This window comes from Pogoniulus pusillus, chromosome 38 (genome assembly GCF_015220805.1).
Source record: "Pogoniulus pusillus isolate bPogPus1 chromosome 38, bPogPus1.pri, whole genome shotgun sequence".
NCBI lineage: Eukaryota > Metazoa > Chordata > Aves > Piciformes > Lybiidae > Pogoniulus > Pogoniulus pusillus.
This window is the reverse complement of record NC_087301.1, coordinates 448968-470683: the sequence shown is the minus strand read 5'-3', so window position 1 is coordinate 470683 and position 21716 is coordinate 448968. Positions and strand designations below refer to the sequence as shown.

The following is a 21716-nucleotide window of genomic DNA, read 5'->3' as shown; positions in this document are numbered from 1 at the left end:
CTGTGCAAGTTGAGTTCTGTGTCTCTTGGTCCACTGCAGCTGCTGTGCAGTTATCTCTCCACACACTGAGGACTCACAGATTGCACTGGGTTGGAAGGGACCCTCGGAGGTCATCTTGTCCAAGCCCCCTGCTATCAGCAGGGACACCTCCAACTAGAGCAGGCTGCCCAGGGTCACATCAAGACTGATCTTGACTGTCTCCAGGAATGGAGCCTCAACCACATCCCTGGGCAGCCTCCAGTGTCACACTACTTTCACTGCCAAGAATTTCTTCCTCATTTCCAGTCTCAGTCTCCCCTCTTCCAGCTCAGACCACTGCTCCTCATCCTGGCACTCCCAGCCCTTGTCAAAAGTCCCTCCCCAGCTCTCCTGTAGCCCCTTCAGGTCCTGGCAGGCTGCTCTAAGGTCTCCCTGGAGCCTTCTCTTCTCCAGGCTGAACAGCTCCAACTCTCCCAGCCTGTCCCTATAAGAGAGGTTCTCCAGCCCTCTGAGCATCTTGGTGGCCTCCTCTGCGCCCACTCCAGCAGATCTTTCTTGTGTTGAAGCCCCCAGAGCTGGACACAGAACTGCCACCAGGCAGAGGGGCAGAATCCTCTCTCTCCACATGGGGAGCTGCCCAAAATCACCTAAACAAGTAAATGAAGTGAGTGAGCTTCTGCCTTTAGCTTCACAAACTGGGACCAAAGCTGCTCTGCTGTGGGTGGGTCTGGCCTCAGTCCTTCCAGCCAGTCTGCCCCTAACTTGAGGGTCTGACTGCTCTGCCTCACTGCTGCTTTCCCTGCAGCTCTCCTGGGTTACGATTTCAGTTCCCTTTGCGAATGGTGCTCGCTGCTGCATCAGCCCCAGTGATGAGTGTTTGTGTGCTGGAGCAGAACTGGCCTCCCAGTTGTATATTCAGAGCTGATGCTTCACAGTTGACTGCTTCAAGCCCTGATGATCCGGAGGAGGTTTGTGAACTCCTTGCAGAGCAGGCCTGGGGTGGTGGGAGGGAGTTGAAGCAAGGGGAAAGGAGGGAGTTGAAGCAAGGGGAAAGGAGTTCCATGGGCCGAGAGGATTCTTGAGAGTCCTGTTCTGCCAAACCAGAGCCTGTCTTGCTGAGGTGCCCTCGACCAGAGGAGACAAACAGCTCTCTGCCTACAAGCTGGTGGCCTGCTTTGAAAGTGCTGTTTATAGAAAAAGAGATGGATCCAAGATAGAAAATTAATTAGGATAATTACAGTCTCGATCTGGCTTCTCAATCAGCTGCAGTGTGAACTGCACCCTCTTTTCCCAATTGATAAGGGCTGTCTGCCTTCCCTCTGAACCCCCCAGGGAGTATCAGGAGACACAGGATCAAAACCCAGCCCAACCACTAAATTCAGCTCCTTGTAGAGGAGGAGTAAAGGGTTTGTGTGCCCTGCAACGAAACCCATTCCTTGGCTGAGTCAGGACACGGCCTAAGAACCACTTAATGGCTTTAATTGCACTAATGAATGTTGTGGACACAGCCTTAATTTTCACCCACAGGGGCTGGATTGCTGCTTGGGTGTAGTCATGTCAACAGCCGTGCTTGGGGCAGGGGAAATAACCTGCTGGGTTGCAGCTCTCCCGCTCATGCTGGAAACCAGAGTTTTCAGTCTCAGGAAGATTAGCACATCAAATCTGGGCTTGTTTGTGTTTTGGCTGGAAAGCTCAGGCCCCTGAGCTCATGGCCTTTCAGAGGGCTGACACCCTCAGTACTGACTGCAGAGGGACTGTTTGGAGAGTGCCCAGCAGCAGTGTGCATCAGCAGGGTAGAGGGGAGCAAGGCACTCCCTGGGCTTCACCAGAGCAGTGGCCTGGAGGGTAACCAACTCCTCACAACCCTCTGCTTCCCCTGGGGAAGGTGAGCAGAGGTCATGCAGGCTTCCCCTGGGGAAGGTGTGTGCTAAAGGTGGGGGCACTCTGGGACGTGGTTGAATGGCCACGGTGGTGTTGGACTCGATCTTGGAGCTCTTCTCCAGCCACAACTGTTCTGTGTGGCTCTGATGTTTCCTGCACAGCACTGGCCAGCCGAGGGTCTGGCACCGCTCCTTCCTCACACCCCCTGCTTGGATTGCCTTGCTGCACTTGTAAGGAAGCTTTGTGTGGCTCCTGGGCCCCAGCTCAGCTGTCTTAGTGCACAGCTTGGAAGTGCAGGACCAGGACAGCTGCATGGTTGAGCTGGTACCCAGTTCTTATGAGAGCAGCATCCTAAGCCTGGCCTCCAAATTTCTTTTAAAGCCCACTAATACGAAAGAAGAGAGGTCCAAAGAGAGAGAGTTCCCCTGCAGTTCTTAAGTGGCCTGACAGAGCTCCTGCTCTGCTGCCTTGGGTGTGGAAGGAAATTGCTTTTGGTGCACGCTCCGAGGCAGTCAGCGGCAGAAAAAGAGCAGCAGATGCAGAAGGAGAATTTGCAAATGAGAGCTGGCAAAGCAGAAAAACAACCAAAAAAGTAAAAACCAAAATCATCTCTGCAATTTCCCCTGGTTCCTGAGAGCACATTTGGGGAGGAGTCCCAGGGCCTCACTGGTAAAGTGCTGAGTGCTGTCAAATGGAGTCCAGTCAACAGTGGGCTGGCACCAGCTAATTACACGGAGAAAGCAGCCCTGTAGATGCTGTAACCTGACAGCCACAGGTACCTGAGATGAGCTCCAGAAACTAATGGGCACTCTTCTGTCATGCAAGGATCAGTTGTCTGTATAAATGAACAGAATGGCTTGGGTTTATGGAGTGCTCCTGGTGGGGAGGAGCACAGGGGCTTAGCACAGAGTCAGTTACAAGGGGAAATGAAGGATTCAGCCCAGCAGTAGATGAAGGAGATGAAATTAAATTGTGTTTGGATAATGCTCAAAGGTTTTTTGTTGGGTTTTTAAATTGTATTTATTTTGAAGTCATAAATCCCAAGGATTTGAGAGTTAAAGCCAGAACATGCTCTAACCTCCTCCCATCTACGCACCTGATTATTACGCTGCACATGTAAGGCCGAGGGGGGGTTGAAGAGTCTTCTTAGTTCATCTGGGCACAGCTGGCTGGCCTGGAGGCACTGAGCTTTAACCCTGCAGCCTGCTGTGTCTGTGGCACGTGGCTAGGAGGAAGCAGTTGGCAATGCTCAGCAGTACTGCAAGAGTTTAGATGAGGTTGCTCAGCCTGGAGAAGACTCTGGGGGGACCTTAGAGCCTCCCAGTACCTGTAACATCCCTTCAGGAAGACTGGAGGGGGACCTCTCATAAAGGTGTCTAGAGACAGGACAAGGGGAAATGGTTTGAAGCTGAGGAAGAGCAGGGTTAGACTGGAGCTAAGGAAGAAGGTGTTCAGTATGAGAGTGGTGAGACTCTGAACAGGCTGCCCGGGGAGGTTGTGTATGCCCTCTCCCTGGAGGTGTCTAAAGCCAGGCTGGGTGAGGCCTTGAGCAGCTAAGTCAAGTTGAGAGGTGTCCCCTGCTCATGGCAGTGGCATCAACTCAACACACCCCATGGCCACTAAACCCTGTCCCCAAGTGCCATGGCCGCACATTTCTTCAACACTGCCAGGGATGGGGACTCCACCACCTCCCTGGGCAGCCTGTGCCAGAGTCTCACCACCCTCATACTGAATACTTTCTTCCTCAGATCTAGTCTAACCCTGCTCTTCCTCATCTGATCACTCTTGCAGCAAAGAAACTATTCCTCATCTCCAACCTAAACCACCCTGGGACAATTTCATTATAGGCAGAAGAGACCAACACCCACTTGGCTTCCGACCTCCTTTTAGGGAGCTGCAGAGAGCAATGAGCTCTCCCCTCAGCCTTCTCTTCTCCACACTAAGCACTCCCAGCTCCCTCAGCTGCTCCTCCCCAGCCCCTGTCCCCCAGACCCTTCCCCAGCTTGGTTGCCCTTCTCTGGTCCTGCTCCAGCCCCTCGTGATGCGAATGGCTGTGTGAGCAGTCCCTGAACCGCAGCAGTGGAATGAACCAAGTGTGTCCATGAGCAGGGCAGCCTCGAGCCTGGACCCTGAGGGTCCATTAAGGAGGTTGCTGTCTGCTAATGGACTTCCTCCTGAGGGCTCTGGCTGCTAACACTCTCTTGAATGATTTCCGGGAGCTTCCAGGGTTACCAGCAGGGAAGGTGTTGCAAAGTCCTGCCAGTTCCTGCTGCTTCTGTAAAATAGCTTTTATCTACCCCCCACAAAGGATCTTATCAACAGCTATTTTTAATGCACACTTTAAATCCTTGCTTTAATCTTTGCTGCATTGATCCCTGCAAAAGCCCCAAGAGAAAACATTTCTGTAGCCCAGACCTTGTCGTTTGGAGTTGGTTATTTTTAGAGCCTGCCGAACATCCGCTAGGTCCTCTGCAGCCCTTAGAAAGGGAAGTTCCAAGCACTTCTGTGGACAGCAGTGACTGACTTCCAGGGCTGGGATCTAAACAGCTCAAAAAACCTCCCCCTCACTTTTCAAGGACAGCCCCTTTGGGGCTGGTGGGACACCCCTGCCTTTGAAAAGTGAGGGGGAGGTTTGTTGTTGAGGTGTTTAGATTCCAGCAACCAAGGTGGAAGGAGTAATGCACCACCCCCTATCAGTGTGAATGGCAGGACTGGATGCCACGAACCAGGTCAGCTTCAAGCACCCTGGCTCTGCTTCATCTAGGAGCTCCTGCAAGCAGAGAAGGTGCTGCTTTATCCTGGAACCATCGCCTTGTTCGGATTGGAAAAGCCCTCTAGGATCATCCAAGCCCAACTGATCAACCTCAGACCACCCTGGCCAGGAAACTACCTCCCAAAAAAACATGTCCACATGTTTCTGGGACACCACCAGAGGTGGTTTTGCTGGGGCTGTAGTGTCCGTGGGTGGGGCATGGGTTTCCCGAGGAGCAAGGAGCTCATTCTGCTGCGTGAGCAAGCGGCGGTTAGCTGCTCGGTGCTGATGGAGTCATCTCTGTGCTGGACCTCGTAAGCGCCTGCTGAGGCTGCTGGGCTCTCCCTGCAGCAGAAGTGGCTGTCTGAGCTGGGGAGCATCCCTTAGTGTCTGGTGTTTTCCCTTCCTTCTGGCCTGTTCTCAACATCCCATCCATCACAGGGCGGTGCAGAGCGCTGCCTGCCAGAGCTGCCTTGCGTGTGCTGGGGGAGGTTAAACCAGGCACTGGCTGCTCTCTTCATCAGAGCCCCTCTGCCAGGCCCGGCCAACACACAGCTGTCCTCAGCCGCAGCTCTCCCACACAACAGGGCAAGAGAAGCCCTTTGAAGTCTGCCTTTGGGCTGGCAGCAGCTTCTAAGGCACTCCCAGTCGTCCCCCCCCAGTTGCTGACCATGCCTTGAGTTCTCTAAGTCAGCAGCTGATGAGGGCTGATAGATCTGCAGGGCTGCCTGGGGCTCTGCCAGGAGATAGAGGGGACTCCAGATTCCTGTCGTTTGTGGTGCTCTGTGGGCATGGGAGGACTTGGGGTCACTGTCCCTGGTGGTGTGCTGAGGCTCAGTCACCCACCAACAGCTCGCTCTTGCACAACAACAGAGATTGTTCTCCTGGCCCGGGGAGGCTCCTGGTGCCCTGTGCAGGCTCCTGGTGCCCTGTGCAGGCTCCTGGTGCCCTGTGCAGGCTCCTGGTGCCCTGTGCAGGCTCCTGGTGCTCTGTGCAGGCTCCTTGCGCCCTGTGCACGCTCCTGGTGCCCTGTGCAGGCTCCTTGCTGCCCTGTGCAGGCTCCGTGGTCCTCTCTCTGCAGACATTTGGAAGGGATCCTGTTTGGCTGCTCCGACAGTTTGACTCAGCTGTTCCCAGCCGGCCGCAGGTGCGCCGTGCCAGTGAGCTGCTCTGCGGAGGGGAGCCGCGGGTCCGGCGGCGAGAGGCGGCAGCAGGCGCTGCGGGAGAGGCTCGGGAGGTGAGGCAGTGAGCTGGGCTGCCTGCTGCAGCCTGTAAGGGGACCCCTGAACCTTCCCGGCTGTGATGCTGAGCAGGCTGAGGAAGGGGCAGGGGCTTGGAGCTCCTGGTGCTCCAGTGACACACACGGCGTCGTTCTGGCCGCGTCCAGGCTTCCAAGAGCCTCTCGATTCCTGGCTCAGCCTGGGTCAGTTCGGAGGCGCACACATGCCACACCTCTCACATCTGTCACTCAGCTTCACCTTCTGGGTGCCAGGCAAAGTGTTTCTTGGCTACAAAGGCTTCCCCCTTCTCCCTCCCTCGCTGGTTTCCCTGTCCCTCATTGAGAAGCAGGAGCTGCTTCAAAGAGATGTGGGAACCCATTTGCAGAGTTTACAGCTGCCTCCCCAGGCGCCAGTGGCCTCCCTCTTTGGCACAAGCTGTTGAGCATGTTCTTAAGTGGGAAGATAAGTGGTGTTACGATCCTTTCATCTTCTGGCTCGGAGCAGGCTGGAGATAACTGATAAAGGGATGACAGCAAGGAAGAGGCATAGGCACCTTTGGATTTAATTCCTGCTTTGCAAGGCAGTCTTGAAAGCACATCTCTGGTGGGAACACAGCCTGGTAAAATAAAGCTGGTCCCTCCTTTCTCGGCATATGTCTTTTCCTCATGTCTCTCAGGCAGATCCGCTGCCTGTGCCAGCAGAGCTGGTGCAGAGTGAGCTGGCTTCTCCCTTTCAGAGCCCTCCTTCTGGTGCTGACATTCGAGGGACTTGGCTGGAGTTGTCTCTAGACACTGTTTGGGCTGCTAACTTCATTTCCACATTGCTTTTTTGATTTGTTTTTTCCCCCAGCAGTCCGTTGTGGTTTGAGCTGAGCGTTAAAGAGGAATGCATGTGCAGAAGGGGGAGCAGCCTCGGGCGATGGGCAGAGCTGCATTCCTCGGCAGGGATCGGGGGGCACAGGCTGGCCACAGCTTCGCGTGGCTGGCAGTCCCCAGGCCACCCCGAACAGACTCTCCATTCACTCCAGCATTCCTGCTTTAGCCCCTGCTCTGCTGGCTGAAACAGGTGGCAAGCACATGCCTGGAAGGGTCTCTAGCGGGAGTGGTCTTCAAGGTCAGCTGCATCAGCCCACATTCCAGCAGTCCTCTACCTCATAGGTTGGGTTGGACTTGACAATCTTGTAGGTGTCCAGTTCTGGGCCCCCAGTTTGAGAGGGGCTTAGAACTGCTGGAAAGAGTCCAGCACAGAGCCACAGAGATGATGAAGGGAATGGAACAGCTCTGTTAGGAGGAGAGCCTGAAGGAGCTGGGGTGAGAGCTTGGAGAGGAGACTGAGAGGTGACCTCATCCATGGTTATAAGGATGTGCAGGTGAGTGCCAGGAGGCTGCAGCCAGGCTCTGCTGGGTGATGCCAGTGCCAGCACAAGAGGCAATGGTGGAAGGTGAGGAATAGGAAGTGCCATGGAAGCCTGAGGAGGAATTTTTCCCTGTGAGTGTGACAAAGCCTGGCACAGGCTGCCCAGGGGGGCTGTGGAGTCTCCCTCTCTGGAGATAGTCAAACCCTGCCTGATGTGTTCTGTGTGATCTGCTCTGGGTAATCCTGCAGGGGTTGGACTGGATGAGCTCTGGAGGTCCCCTCCACCTCCTGGCATGCTATGGTTCTGTGACTTTCTAACCTGATTGACTGTGTCTGTGTCATCTTCTGTCCTATCTGGCTCTGGGCCATCTAGCCAGGGGTTCCTAACCATGGTGGCTAAGACTACTTGTTGAAAACAAACCACTTGAGAGCTGTGTACCTGTGGCCTCAGCCTCCTGCATTTTCCTCCCTCCAATGAAAGGGGGAAAGAGGTTGGGGCAGAATGTCTCAAAAGCTCAACACCACCTCGGGCTGCACAGACTTTCTGGTGCTCACCTCCACCTGAGAGGAGGCAGCACCTGCATGACTCCAGGATGTGGCAGGAGAGGCTGCCTGCACAAGATGTGCCCCAGTCTGGGTTGGTAGCAGTGGGAGCTGTGCAGATGGAGCTGGTGAGCTGCTGGGCCTGGAACGTGGGGAAGAGTTGAGTGCTTTGAGTCAGGGAGCTAAAGCCTTTGGCAGGATTTTGGCACAGTTTCACAGAACCACAGAATGGTTTGGGTTGGAAGGGACCTCAGAGGTCATCCAGTTCCAACCCCCCTGCCATGGGCAGGGACACCTCCTACCAGCCCAGGTTGCTTAGAGCCTCATCCAACCCTGGCCTTGAACCCCTCCTGGGAGGGAGCATCCACAGCCTCCCTGGGCAACCTGTGCCAGTGTCTCACAGCCCTTCATGTACAAATGATGATAGAATCATAAAAGCTGGAAAAGACCTCCAAGGTCATCAGATCCAACCTTCTACCCAGCACCACTGATGTCCCCAGGTGCCATGCCGCAGGTCTCTTGAACCTGTCCATGGATGGGGACTCCACCACCTCCCCTGGGCAGCCTGTGCCAATGCCAGACCAGTTCTGCAGGAAAGAAATTGGTCCTAATCTCTAACCCAAACCTCCCGTGGCACAATTTCAGGCCATTTCCTTTTGTCCTGTCATTACTTGGGAGAAGAGGCCAAGCCCAGCCTCACTCCAGCCTCCTTTCAGGGAGCTGTAGAGAGCCATCCCCTCTGCTTTGCCTGGGGAGCTGCTGCACAGCTGAGATGCTGCTTGACTGTTCCGCTCTGCAGTCTTGCATCAGCACCCACAGCACAAACAGAGGCTGCAGCCTCCCTCTCAACTAGCCTCCTCTTCTCCAGACTGAGCCCTCCAGCTCCCTTAGCCTCTCAAGACATGATCCAGAGGGGGGCAGTGCCTGCTGCACTGGGAAGGCCACATCCAGCTGCTGCTCTCGAGGGGGACTTCAGAGGAGCCCTGGCTATTGCCAAGCTGCTTCCAAGAGCCTACTCTTGTCTCTGCTGGTTTGCTGAACACAGACTCCTGCTCCCAGCCCTTGGCACACTTTATGGGTGGCAACTCTGTTACAGGTGAGGCTAAACCCTCCCCAGAGCACACCTCTGCTTCATCTGCCTGGCAAGCCTCCCCTCTGCTGTGCCTGGGGAGCTGCTGCACAGCTGAAGCGCTGCTTGGCTTTTCCACCCTGCCGCTCTTGCATCAGCGCCCAGAGCGCGAACAGAGGCTGCAGCCTCCCTCTCAAACCAGCCCCAGAGCCCCTGCACCTCGCTGTTACTCAGCACTTTTCCCTGACAGGGAATTAAGTAGGATTTCTGGGTCATTGTGGGCCTGTCAGGAGGAATCGTCTCCTGTAGACCTCATTATCAAGGCTCTTTCTGCAGTGCCAAGCTTGAGAACAATTGCAGCCTGCCTTCCCTAAACGCTGACTAATGAGACAGAGCTGTTAGCAGCAGTTCGCTAAATAAAGGCTGCTCCTGCCCCAGACAGAACAAAGCCAGGCTGGATTTTCTTAGCTGTCTCTCACACAGAAGGTATTTCAAAGGACCCTTCCGAGAATAACGAGCTAGAGGCTGCTTTGTGCTGGCTATGGGTGCTTGATGCTGCTGCCAGGTGCTCCCCCAAAGCACTGACTCCAAGTCACCCAAACCCCTCTCCAGCTCCCTTGGTTTCAAGGTACCTTCAGCTTTTCCTGTGCTCCAGCAAGGAGATGGAGGCTTGCAGAGCACCAAGGAGGCAGGTGAGATTTCATAGGTTCACAGAATGCTTTGGGTTGGAAGGGGACCTTAAAGATCATCTCATCTAGTTTCCACCTCCCTGGCTGGCCAAGGACATCTACTAGCCATGGCCATGGCCATCTCCCACTAGCCCAGGTTGCTCAGAGCCCCATCCAGCCTGGCCCTGAGCACCTCCAGGGAGGGGCATCCAGCCTGTTCCAGTGTCTCACCAAAGATTCTTGCTGGTACCCCGGATGCTGAGCACAAAGGACACAGCCCCCACTCGAGCGCTCTGCGGCCAGGTCGCCTGCTGCTGCTCCTGTGATGAGGTTTTTCACCCTACCCCCACTCCTGCTGCCAGGAGGGCCTGGATTACAGGTGAACGCTGAAGCATGTGGGGATGGGTCTGGCTGCCTCAGGCTGGAGCAGGCACAGAGGAGCTGGGCATTAGTACGTGGGCAGTTTGCAGGCTTGTTTGTAGTGGTGCTTTGATGTGGCAGTGGGAGTCCATGGAAGGTAGATCGTGTCTAGACAGGTTTTTCTCACTCTGTTGTCTCTAGCAGCAGAAGCGGTGCCAGGCAGGCTGAGTGGCTCCAGGATGTGAGGAGCAGAGCTCTTTCTGGAGAGATGGGGCAATAGATCTTCAGGAGGACCCAAGGCAGCTCTTGCTGAGCCCTCCTTGAACCTCCTGCAGGTGAACGGCTCCTCTGTGCCCCGGCACTGCCTGCATCAGTTAACTGCAGCTAGAGGCTATGAAGAGTGAGTCCAAGAGGTGGCTGATGTGTGCCCAGGTGAGCTGGCATGGTGGAGAGGGCCAGGAGAAGTCCACCAACCAGTGCTCTGGCCGGTGGGGTTGGAAGTCCAGGATGTCAGTCAGTGCTGGCAGCACTGGCAGAGGGCTCAGGATGGCTGCAGCAGCAGTGTGCTGAGAGGATCCCTCCCCCTTCACCCTGCTCTTGTGAGACCACACCTGGAGCACTGCATCCAGTTCTGATGCCCCTAAGAAGCAAATAGAACTGTAGGAGCAGGCCCGGGGAGGGTCACAAGATGCCTCAAGGCCTGGAGCACCCTCTGCTGTGAGGACAGGCTGAGAGAGCTGGGGCTGTGCAGCCTGGAGAGAGAAGGCGCCAGAGGAAACTTAGAGCTGCTTGCCAGTACCTCAAAGGCTCCTGCAGGAAGGCTGCAGAGGGACTTCTTATGAGGGTGTCTAGGGACAGGCCAAGGGGAATGGTTTGGAGCTGAGGGAGAGCAGGGTTAGACTGGAGCTGAGGAAGAAGTTCTGCAGTATGAGGATGGTGAGACTGGAACAGGCTGCTCAGGGAAGTTGTGGATGTCCCCTCCCTGGAGGTGTTTAAGGCCAGGGTGGATGAGATCTTGCACAGCCTGGTCTAGGAGGAAGGTGTCCCTGCCCATGGCAAGGGAGCTGGAACTGGATGATCGCTAAGATCCCTTCCAGTCTAAGCCATTCTGATTCTTGATTCCTCAGCCTGGCCAGGGGTATGCTGCCAGGGCTTGCCCAGCAGAGCTGGCCTGTGTGCCCAGTCACAGCTGTAGCCAGTGGTTCAGCTGCCCTGGGAAGGAAAGAAAAGGCAGGGCATGATGTCGAGTGACTTGTGGCTGGCTGGCAAGCTGTGCTGTCAGTGCTGCCTTGGCACTGGTGTGCCATCCCCCCGAGGCTGCTGGGGAGGGGCAGTGGAGCCGGACTCAAACGCCTATTGCCTGTCCTTCGGCCGGGCACAGAGCCAGGAGAGAGGCTCTGGCAGCATCTGCTGCAGGGGGCAGATGTTCGGGGACGCAGGCTCACCGCCGAGCGCTGCCCTTCCAGGGGAGCCTCAGAGGTTAAGTGCCCATGTGTTGGAATGTGTGCCGAAGGCCAAGGGAGGGCTCCTGGGATTGCTGCTGGGCTTGGGGAAGCTTTCTGGAAGGTAGCTCTTGCCACTGGGACCAGCCCCTGTGCAGCATCTGTGGGTTGTCCAGGTGGGTGCTGTTCTGGGCATAGCTGGGGAGGAGGTGCCAGAGCTGATCTCCTGGGGGGGCCTTCAGAGGTGTGCAGGTGAGTTCAGCCTGGCTCCTCTCTCCCCCGGCCAGCTGCCAACTGCTGCAAGCAGGAACTGAAGGCAGAGTGTTCCCTGACCCTCCTGTGCTCTCCCTTCACCCCTGCCAGGGAGGGCTTGGCCACAGGTTTGGAGCAGAGCTGGAAACTTGGCACGGAGGCGAGGAGCAGGAAAGAGCCCAGCTTGCTCCTCTGTGCCTGGGCTGGCTTCTGTAACTGCTGTGGGGAGTGCAAATATGTTTCCCAATCTGTTTGCTCCACTGACGTGACTCCAAGGCACACAGGCAGCAGATACACTGCCCAAGAAGGGGCCTTTGTTAGAGGGACCTTCCTACTGTGCTCTGCTGCAACCAGCCTTGTCTGTGCCTCCATTCAATGCAGCCAGAGCTGCATCCTGCTGTCACTGCACAGTAGCACAGAGGAGCCAGGGGTTCACTCCTGCTTTATTCAACCTTGCCCATCCCTGTGCCCTGATCTGGCCTTTTGATTGCCATGCCCATCTCTCTGGGCAGGAACTAAACCAAGCTGTAGATGGAAGAAGTGAGGAGCTTGCTCTCCTCTGCAGCACCCGAGAGCATCACTGACACGTGGCTAGCTGCAGAGCAGGCTCTCTGCTGGAGGCTGAGCAGTGAGGAGCCAGGGGAGAGGAGTGCTGGATGGACAGACAGGGCAAAGGAGGAATAAGGGCCTCATAGAAAAGCAGAGAAGAGGAAGGGAGTTACCTCCTTTGGTCCCAGCAGCCAAGGCAGGGTTGTCCTCTCAGAGGTATTTCCTCAAGCTTTCTCCAGTCTGATTTTAGTTGCAACTTTTATGAACAATAAAAGGCTTCCCACAGCTTCCCTTGGAGGACTGGAATGGATCCAGCCAGATCTGAGTGCTGAGCAGCAGACTTTGTTATTAATGTCAGCTTAAATCATTTTCTTTCTATCTCCCTGCCCACCTCTTTTGCCACTCATCCTCCTGAAACCCTAGAGGCAGCTCTCCAAGACCAGTCCATCCCCTGTCTTCAGCTCTTCCTTGCAGCTTTTAGGGGTCCGTGAGAGCATTTAATGTGGGGGGGGTGTGTGTCCCCCGTGCCCGAGGAGGAGCATGGCAGTGTGACGTGTACAGCCCAAGGCCCAGCAGTGAAACAGAGCTAAGCTGAGCTGGGGACCAGGAGATGCTGCTGGGCCTGTGTCACCCTGGGAAAAGGGCCTCTGACCAGGACTCAACTGGGGAGCACTCAGCTGAGAAAATTCTCTGCTAAAAATAGCAGCAGGAGATGCTTGAGGAGAAAAACAAGTCAGGGACTGGGAGAAGTTAGTTCCCAGATACTCATCTAACGCAAATCCCCCAGACAAGGATCTTTTTAACCCCTGCATGCCAAGGCTCATCTCTGACCTAAACAAGCTTTGCCTTGTCAGAGTCCAGGATGGCAGCCAGCAGGATGGCTTTGTCCCCACCTCTTGCTCTGGCTTGGTGAGAGCTCACCTGCACTGCTGTGTCCAGCTATGGGATCCCAGCACAAGAGGGACCTGGACCTGCTGAAGTGGGTCCAAAGGAGGCCACCAAAGATCATCAGAAGAGCTGGAGACCTCTGCTATAGGGACAGGCTGGGAGAGTTGGGGCTGTTCAGCCTGGAGAAGAGAAGGCTCCAGGGAGACCTAGAGCAGCATTTCAGTATCTGAAGGGAATCTGCAGGCAGGCTGGGGAGGGAGGCCTGTGGGAATAGGATGAGGGCAATGGTTTGATACTGGAGCAGGGCAGATTTAGGTTGGGTACTAGGAGGAAGCTCCTCACAATGAGGGTAGTGAAGTCCTGGAGCAGGCTGCTCAGAAGATATGGTTGAGGCCAACATCCTTGGAGACATTCAAGATCAGACTGGATGTGGCCTGATCTAGTTGGAGATGTCCCTGCTGACTGCAGTGGGTTTGGACAAGGTGACCTTTGAGGGTGCCTTGCAGCCTGACTCAATCTGTGAATTACTTTCCCCCCCCCTTGCCCTGCTCATTTATGCCTGGATGTGCCCAAGGTGCTCTGTGTCAGGCTTTTTCATCTTTACCAAGACCCGTGACTTTCATTTGGGGCTCCCTCTAATTCCCCACATACTCCTAAGAGCATCATCTCCCCTGCAGCCTGCAGCACAGCTGCCTCTGCAGGTCTGCAGCCTGTGCTCAGCCTGATGCCACCCAGGTAAAGCTCAGATCTGGCTGCCCCTGCAACAGCCTTCCCCCTGCTCACATCTTCAGGCCAGCACATGGCTCCCGCAGCTTCCCGCTGAAAGCCTTTCTCTCCCTTGCAGATCTTCACCCTTTGTTCTGACAGAGTCACTGCAAAGCTTCAAAGCTGCCTGAGGAGAAGACGTCTCCAGCTCCCCAGCCTGGGGTGACAGCAGAGGTTCCACAGGCTCTGGGTCCAGGCCAGAGGCGGTTGGGAAGCTTCCCCCGGTGCCTGCAGCCTTCATTTGTACACGTTCTGTACAACACATTAGCCAGACAATTGTCTTCCAGACCCCAGGCTAGAATTAAAACACACAAAGAAAGACAAAAATGAAACTGGGAAAACTGGGGGGAAAAGGTTCTTCAAAGGCAGGCTGCTGCCAGTCTGTCAGCAGTGATTTCTCTGCCTGCCTGCTCACGCCCTCTCCTGTTGCCTTCTCCAGCCTGCTCTTAGCTGATTCACAGAATGGGTTGGCTTGGAAGGGACCTTAAAGATCATCCAGTTCCAACCCCCTGTGCCATGGGCACCTCTCACCAGCACAGGTTGCTCAAGGCCTCATCCAGCCTGGCTTTGAACACCTCAGAGCGGGAACATCCACAGCCTTCCTGGGCAACCTGTGCCAGGCTCTTGCCACCCTCACTCTCAACAATTTCTTCCTCCTCTCCACTCGCTCCTCTCCCAGCTCCAAGCCATTCTCCTCATCCTGCCCTCCAAGCCTTGTCAGAAGTCCCTCCCCAGCTCTCCTGTAGCCCCCCTTCACATACTAGAAGGCTGCTCTAAGTTCTCCTGGGAGCCTTCTCCAGGGCTGACCCCCCCCCAGCTCTCTCAGCCTGTCCCCTCTGCTGACTCCTCTCCTCCCAGCTCCCATTTTCCACAGGAGGATGACATGGCTGTTCTCTGATGAGCAGAACTTGGGCTCTGTGTTTTGCTGGTCAAGCTAGAGGCTGGAGGAGAAGGGGAGGGTCAGGAGATTAGAGTCACAGACAGAGGAATGGAGGATTACAGGCTAACACCCTGTGAGTCTCTGTATTGATGGTTGGGAGCCAGCCAGACGCTAAGGAGCGCTGCAAAGCCTGGTGCTGATAGCATATCCGCTTAGTTCCTGTCTCTGCAGCTTGGGCAGCTTTTGATATGTGTGTCCTCATCAGAAACCAGGGTCAGCAGGTCCTAAGCATCTAGCTCCTGCAGAAGTCAAATACCTGCTGAGATCAAGTCTGTGCCATGGCTGGCACTCAGCCTGGAAAATGTCACTTTGGCTTATGAGCTTCTCAGCAATCCTCGAGTCAAATTCCACACAAGACAAAAATAAAGGAGCTTGCCCCTTTTCCCATTGCACCTCAGTCTGTCTGCCTGGCCCTGGCCAGAGATGCCTGCCATGTCTCACCAACCTGGCTCTGCCCCTGGAGACTTCCCTTAGCATCTGTCTGCTGCAATGACAGCCCTGCCAAGAGGAAGGGAGAGAGCAGGAGGGAGACCACTGCCCCCAGCTCTTACCGCAGCTCTCTGCTGGTTCCCTCCCACTTGGCACTAATTTGGTATCAGCATCTGCCACTTTGGGGAGGAAAGGGACTTGCTGAAGTGAGAAGTAATGTGGGATGTGCCTGTGTGGCAGTTCTGGGGGGAACAATGGCAGGCAAGTGGGAATAGGAGGCAGGGTTGGTGGCAAACCTACCCCGTGCAAATATCCTCCCCTTCTCCGCGGCACTCCCTGGCCTTTGCCTTGGCTGTTGTAAGGCAGAGGAGGGCACGAAGTGGTCTGTCTCCTGCCAGCTGAGGGTGTTCTTTCCCCTTCCTGTCACTCCCAAACCTCAGGGGTTTTTCCCTCCAGCGAGCTGGCACTGTGCATCCTGACTGAACTGGGAGGGATGCTGCATTCCAGGGGGCTCAGGCTTACCTGCAACACTTGAAGAGACAAGAGTGATCCATGGGGAAACACTGCCTGGGAGAACCTCAGCAGTTGTATTCCTTGTGTTTTCAGCAGAGGTGGGACGAGCTGAAATCCCACCTGAGACTCCCTCCCATCCCACTTTCTGTGAGGGCAGTGATTGTCTTGGTCCCTTTGGGCCGTGAGCCAGAGGAGTTGGAGATGTAATTACCCTCTCCATTTGTTAATGAAAATGGCAAGCCCCAGCACTCAGCACAGCCTGGCTGATGCTTCCCCAGCCAAGGATCTGTGACTGTTTCCTTTTTGCCTTTCTCATCTTCTGGCTGCTGCCAAAGGCGTGGTGCAAATGTCATTAGAAGCTGTCCTGGTAACAGCCTCCTCCCAGAGCCATGCAGCACCAGCCACCTGCCACCTGCCCCTGCTTTTCTCTCCTGGACAGGCCACATCTCAGGGCAAGTCCAAAGCAGCTGTTTAAGGGGCTTGGCCTCAGAGGCCAGCAGCAGGGCCAAATAAATGCTCTGGGCAGGACTTCATCCCCTGGTCAGTGGGACCTAAGGCAAGGCCCTATTCCCTGATGCTTAGCCAGGGAAAAGTGAGACTTTCAGATCAGCCTCACATTTCTTCTTTGGGAAGGGAGAAGCAATCCAGGAGTGCAGGGGCTGGTAATAGCAGCCTCTTCCCTGCACAGCTTCCCTACTCATGCTCCCGTTCTGTTCCCTCCCCATTCCTCTTCATCCCGCATTTTGAGGGGCAAATCCTAACTCTTGCCATGTTTTCTTGGAGCTGAAGCAGAGGAAGAGGCAATCTAAGAAGCTGGAAGCTCTCTAGCCCCCTGCTGCTTCCATCTTAATCTCTCCCAAGTATTAGGTATTAGTCATCTGCCCAAGTACTGCTTCCTTCCCATCCTGCACGTCCTCTCCAGGAGGCTGAGCCTGGCAAAAAGGAGAGCCAGGAGCAGATCATGCAGAGATTGAGAGGCTGGGCAAGGCATGAGCAGCCACACCTGCAAAGCATTAACTGCACATCTGCCCCTCCGTGGCAGCAGCATGTAGACACCTCTGCAGAGCTGGCCCTTGGGCTCCTGAGCTATGTCTGATTCACAGATGGCATCAGGCTGGAAGGGATCTTCAAAGGCCATCTTGTCCAACCCCCCTGCAGTCAGCAGGGACAACCTCCAACTAGGTCAGGTTGCTCAGGGCCCCAGCAAGTCTCATCTTGAGTGTTTGCAGGGCAGGGCCTGAGCCACATCCCTGCACAGTCTGTTCAGTTTCTCCACCCTTGGTGGTGAAGAAATTTCTCTTGGTGTCCAACCTAAGCCTCCCCTGCTCCAGTCTCAAACCATTGCTCCTTGCCCTATCACTCCAAGCCTTCGGCAACAGTCCCTCCCCAGCACTCCTGCAGGTCCCCTTCAGGTATGGAAATGATACTCTGAGGTGTCCCAGGACTCTTCTCCAGGCTGAACAGCCCCAACTTCCCAGCCTGTCCCCACAGCAGAGGTTCTCCAACCCTCTGATCATCTTGGCCTCCTCCAGACCCTCTCCAGCAGGTCATGGCCCTTCTGTGTTGGGGATGCATAGGTGGACAGCCCTGCAGGTGAGATCTCAGCAGAGCAGATGGCTTTTCGTGCAGCTCAATAGGATGGGCCAGGAGTGCCAGGTGGGCCAGGAGTGCCAGGAGTGCCAGGTTCTTCAGCCTGTTGCCAGCCATCAGCTCAGCTCTGTCTCTCTCCTAAAGCCTCTGTGCTCCCTTACAGCGCCACAGAACATCAGAAGCTGGAAGAGACCTGCAGAGATCATTGAGTCCTTAGAGAGAGCAGAGCTTGAGAACCTGCTGGTGGACTAGGTCCAAGCTCAGCATGTCCAGCCAAGAGCTCAGACCATGAACAGTCTTCAACTCTTCTTGTTCAGACAGCTGTGCAGTGTGGCTCGTGACTCCTCCTCCTCACTTGCACCTAAGTGGGGGGTGTGCAAATCTGATCCTGCCTTGGTTTTGTGAAGGTGCAGATGGGCAGAGCCTTAACACCTCATCTCTAACCACCCTGCAATGCCAGGAGCAAAACAGCTCCCAAGGGTTGTGACATTCTCCCCTCCAGAAACCCCTGTGGGATGGGGTCTGGGGCACTCTGCCTGCAGTTGCAGCCCAGTGTGATGAAACTAAACTTTGGGAAGCCATCACCACCTCCCTGGGCAGCCTGTGCCACTCCCTGACCACTCTGGCAGCAAAGAAATTGTTCCTCATCTCCAGACTAAGACTCCCCCAGCCCAACTTAAAGCATTTCCTCTCCTTCTATCACCTGGCATAAGGGAGAAGAGCCTAACCCCCACCTCACTCCTACAGGGAGCTGTAGAGCAATGAAGTCTCTCCTCGGCCTCTTTTTGTCCAGACTAAACCCCCCCAGCTCCCTCAGCTGCTCCTCCCCAGCCCTGTTCTCCAGACCCTCCCCCAGCTTTGTTGCCCTTCTCTGGACAAATGCTCAAAGGTCTTCCACACAGCTTATTCCTGTGTGGTCCCCATCCTGCACAGAGCACCAGAGGCTCCCTTACTGCTAGCATCTCAGAAGAACCCAGTGCCATCAGTCAGCTACCTGCGTGAGGAGAGGAGCCAAAGCCAGAAGCTTGTGGGCTGCCAAACAGTGCTCTGGACTGCCAGGTTTGCCTCCTCTGGCTTAGTTCTGCTCCGTGTTCCCTGCCCGGGCGGCAGCTCTCTGCTGTCGGCAGGTGTCTAGCAGAGAGCTGGCGCCCTGCTCACTGAGCAGTGCAAGCCATGCATCTAAAATAAACCTGCTGGTTTAGGTAAAAATAAAGCCTCACTAGCACAGGCAGCTGCAACAGCCCAGAGGATTTACGACCGAGTGGGTTTTTCCCGGGGTGGGCTGGCCACAGCCTGCTGCTGGCCTTTTTAGAGCTGTTATCAGCTCCCACACAGCCCAGGTCCATCTGGTACTTAATTTGAGCAGAGACACTCCTCAGCTTTTGTTCACTAATCTCTGGCTGCACATCTACATTGTTCTCCAGCAGGGCAGCCCACCCCTCAGCCAGCCTTAGCTCCGTGGTCCCTTGAGGAGGTGCCATGGAAAACGAATGGGAGTGAGGTACAGAGCTCGCTCTGATTCCTTGACCTGCCTGGTCCTTCTGCCTGCTCCCAGAAGGGCTTTTCACCTGCAGCTTGCATGGCAGAGCAAACATGCAGCCAGCTCCTTGGACTGGAAGCAAGGGTTGAAAGTTTTGCTTTCTACAACTCCCTCAAAGGAGGTTGGAGGGAGGTGGGGGTTGGTCTCCTCTCCCTGGTAGCAGGTGATAGAACAAGAAGAAATGGGCTGAAACTGTGCCAGGGGAGGGTTTGCTTAGAGATTAGGAAGAATTTCCTTGCTGCAAGAGTGGTCAGAGATGGGCACAGGCTGCCCAGGGAGGTGGTGGAGTTACTATCCCAAGAAACTTGTGGCCGTGGCACCTGGGGACATGGTTTAGTGGCCACGGTGGTGTTGGGTGGGTGGTTGGACTGGATGACCTCAGAGGTCTTCTCCAGCCAAAGCAATTCCATGATTCTATTTATGCACCCTTTATAAATTCAGTCTTTGCATGTCACAGATGCACTTAGGTCCAGTTCCTATCCCCAAAGCTCCAGGCAAAGGACAGTTGGACAAAAACACCCAGAAAACCCTTAGCAGTGGGTTAGGCATTTTTTGCCACCTCATTCCTGTGTCATGCCATGTTGCCCACCCACCACCACCTTGTCTACACTGGCACCAGTTGTGTTGTGGATTTGCAGTGGGATGCACTGGGGATAGAGAGGAGGGAGAGTAAAGAGGATGAAGCACAGAGAGACAAGAGGGTGAGACCCCACCTGGAGCCCTGTGTGCAGCTCTGGAGCCCCCAGCACAAGCAGGACATGGAAGTGTTTGAGCCAGTGCAGAGGAGGCCACAAAGATGCTCAGAGGGCTGCAGCAGCTCTACCTGAGGACAGGCTGAGAGAGTTGGGGCTGTGCAGCCTGGAGAAGAGAAGGCTTCCAGGAGACCTTGGAGTGGCCTTGCAGGGTCAGAAGGGGGCTCCAGGAGGGCTGGGGAAGGACTATTGACAAGATCTGGGAATGACAGGAGGAGGAATGGGTTTGAAGTGGCAGAGGGGAGATTGAAACTGGATGTAAGGAAGAAGTTCTTTAGAGTGAGGGTGGTGAGACACTGGCACAGGTTGCCCAGGGAGTTTGTGGAGCACAGGATGTGATCAAAGATCTTTTGATCACATTTTGTGCTTCTGTGCTCTCTACAACTTCCCTGGAAGTGTTCAGAACCAGGTTTGATGAGGCCTTGAGCAACCTGTGCCAGTGGGAGGTGTCCCTGCCTATGGTGGGGGATTGGGACTGAATGATCTTTGAGGTCCCTCCCAACCTAAACCGTTCTGTATGATTCAGAGGTGCAGATGCTTCTGGAAGTTAGAGCTGGTGGCGATTTCCTCTGAATAAGCAAGGGCAGAAGCTTGACCTCTCCCTGCCGTGTTTGACCCAGTCCCCAGCAGTGAGTGGCTTCCTCTGGAGGCTTCTCATACGTGTAGCAGTCAGCTTCCTCCCTGCGGCATGCACAGCACTTCCAAGGCAAGGCCAGCGCTGGGGGCATCCAGGCTGCCCTTCAAACACAGCTCCTCTCCTGCCCGCTGCGCTGCTCCCCTCAGCTGTGCTTGTCTCCAGCTCTTTAGCTGCTACCGGCAGTCCTGAGGAGGGATGCTCTCAGCGTGCAGGCCTGCGGAGAGCTCAGCTGCTGTTTCCAACACCCAGGCGCAGCTCCTCCCGTGGCGCGGAGCAAGCACCCAGCGAGCCGAGGCGCCTCGCAAGGCTGTGCGGCTCCCAGCGGCGTCCCGCACGGCTTGGATGCTGCTTTGAATTGCAAATCGAGCAAAGGCTGAGCGATGATGGAACCCTCAAGCAAGGCATATTTTGGTTGCTTTAGTGGCAGGTGTTATAAATACAGCTGCAAGCTTTTGTGCTGCCTGCGCCTGACAGTGCATTAATTAGAATCCCCCGGCCGGTACCGCGGGGGGCGGCAGCGCCGGACCCGCTGCAGCAGAGGGTTGCGCCACCTCGACTCGCCATGTTTCTCCTGGCGGTCCTTTAGTACCTCGGCTGGGTCCTTACAGCCCCAGGTGATGAAGGGAGCATGCAGACTCACAGAGAGTTGGGGTTGGAAGGATCAGGCAGTCCAACTCCCCCCGTGCCAAAGCAGCATCACCCAGGGCCCAGGTCGCACGGGAACGAATCCGGACAGGAAGACTCCACCCTCCTCTTCAGATTTCTTCTTAGAGGCTTCCAAGAGAGCCTGGGGAAGGGAGGAGATGGAAGGTCAGGCTTGAGTTCAAACCCCGCACAGGGAGGAGGTTTACACAGCAGAGCTGTCTACAAAGCTGCAAAATCTTTCTGAAGCTGCAGTGTCAGGTGTAGCATTTTGAAGTGATTCAGCTACCATGAGTCACAGAGACAGGCATGGGCTGGAGCTCTTTAGCTGTAAGAAGTGCCATAGAAGCCTGCTAGAGCTTCACTGCCCCCCCTTGTCCTGGATTCTATTTTGGAGAACTGATGGCATTTGGGATCCAACCATCTGTCTGGCTGAGCAGCAGCACAGAGCTGGAAGGTACTGGGACTGTGGCATATACAGAGCTGGGAGGTGCCTCTGTTGTGGCATGGCTGGCATGGGCATGGTGACATCTTTGGGGAGGACAGACTGACAGGTGGGGCTTTTTTTTTATAGGAGGGGTTCTCATCAGTGCTGATCAATACTTAAGGGTGGGTGTCAGGAGGATGGGACCAGTGGGCCCAGGGCCAGGACAGGCAGGTAATGGGCACAAAGCCGAGCACAAGAGGCTCTGTCTAAAGATGAGGATGAACTTCTTGAACTGAAGGGGACTGGAGCAGGCTGCCCAGACTGTGGTAGAGCTTCCCATCCCTGGAGCCATTCAAACCCTGCCTGGCTGTGTCCCATAGGACTCATCGACTGGGTTGGAAAGGATCTTAAAGCCCATCAGTTCCAACCCCCTGCCATGGGCATGGGACACCTTCCACCAGCCCAGCTGCTCAAGGTTCAGCCTGGCTCCCTGTGTGAGCTTCCCTAGGTGATCCTGCCTTG

The 21716-nt window shown here is 55.4% G+C and overlaps 1 protein-coding gene across 1 annotated transcript in view; it reads left to right on the top strand.

Moving 5' to 3' along the window:
* The first annotated feature begins 4831 nt into the window (after positions 1 to 4831).
* The window catches only part of JAM3 (junctional adhesion molecule 3), a 28531-nt gene continuing 11646 nt past the window's right edge, over positions 4832 to 21716 (top strand). Inside the window, 6 exon segments of the mRNA XM_064173085.1 lie at positions 4832 to 4926; positions 5694 to 5849; positions 11088 to 11297; positions 11299 to 11349; positions 11351 to 11396; positions 11398 to 11446. Of these exon segments, the coding sequence (XP_064029155.1) occupies positions 4832 to 4926; positions 5694 to 5849; positions 11088 to 11297; positions 11299 to 11349; positions 11351 to 11396; positions 11398 to 11446 (607 nt within the window).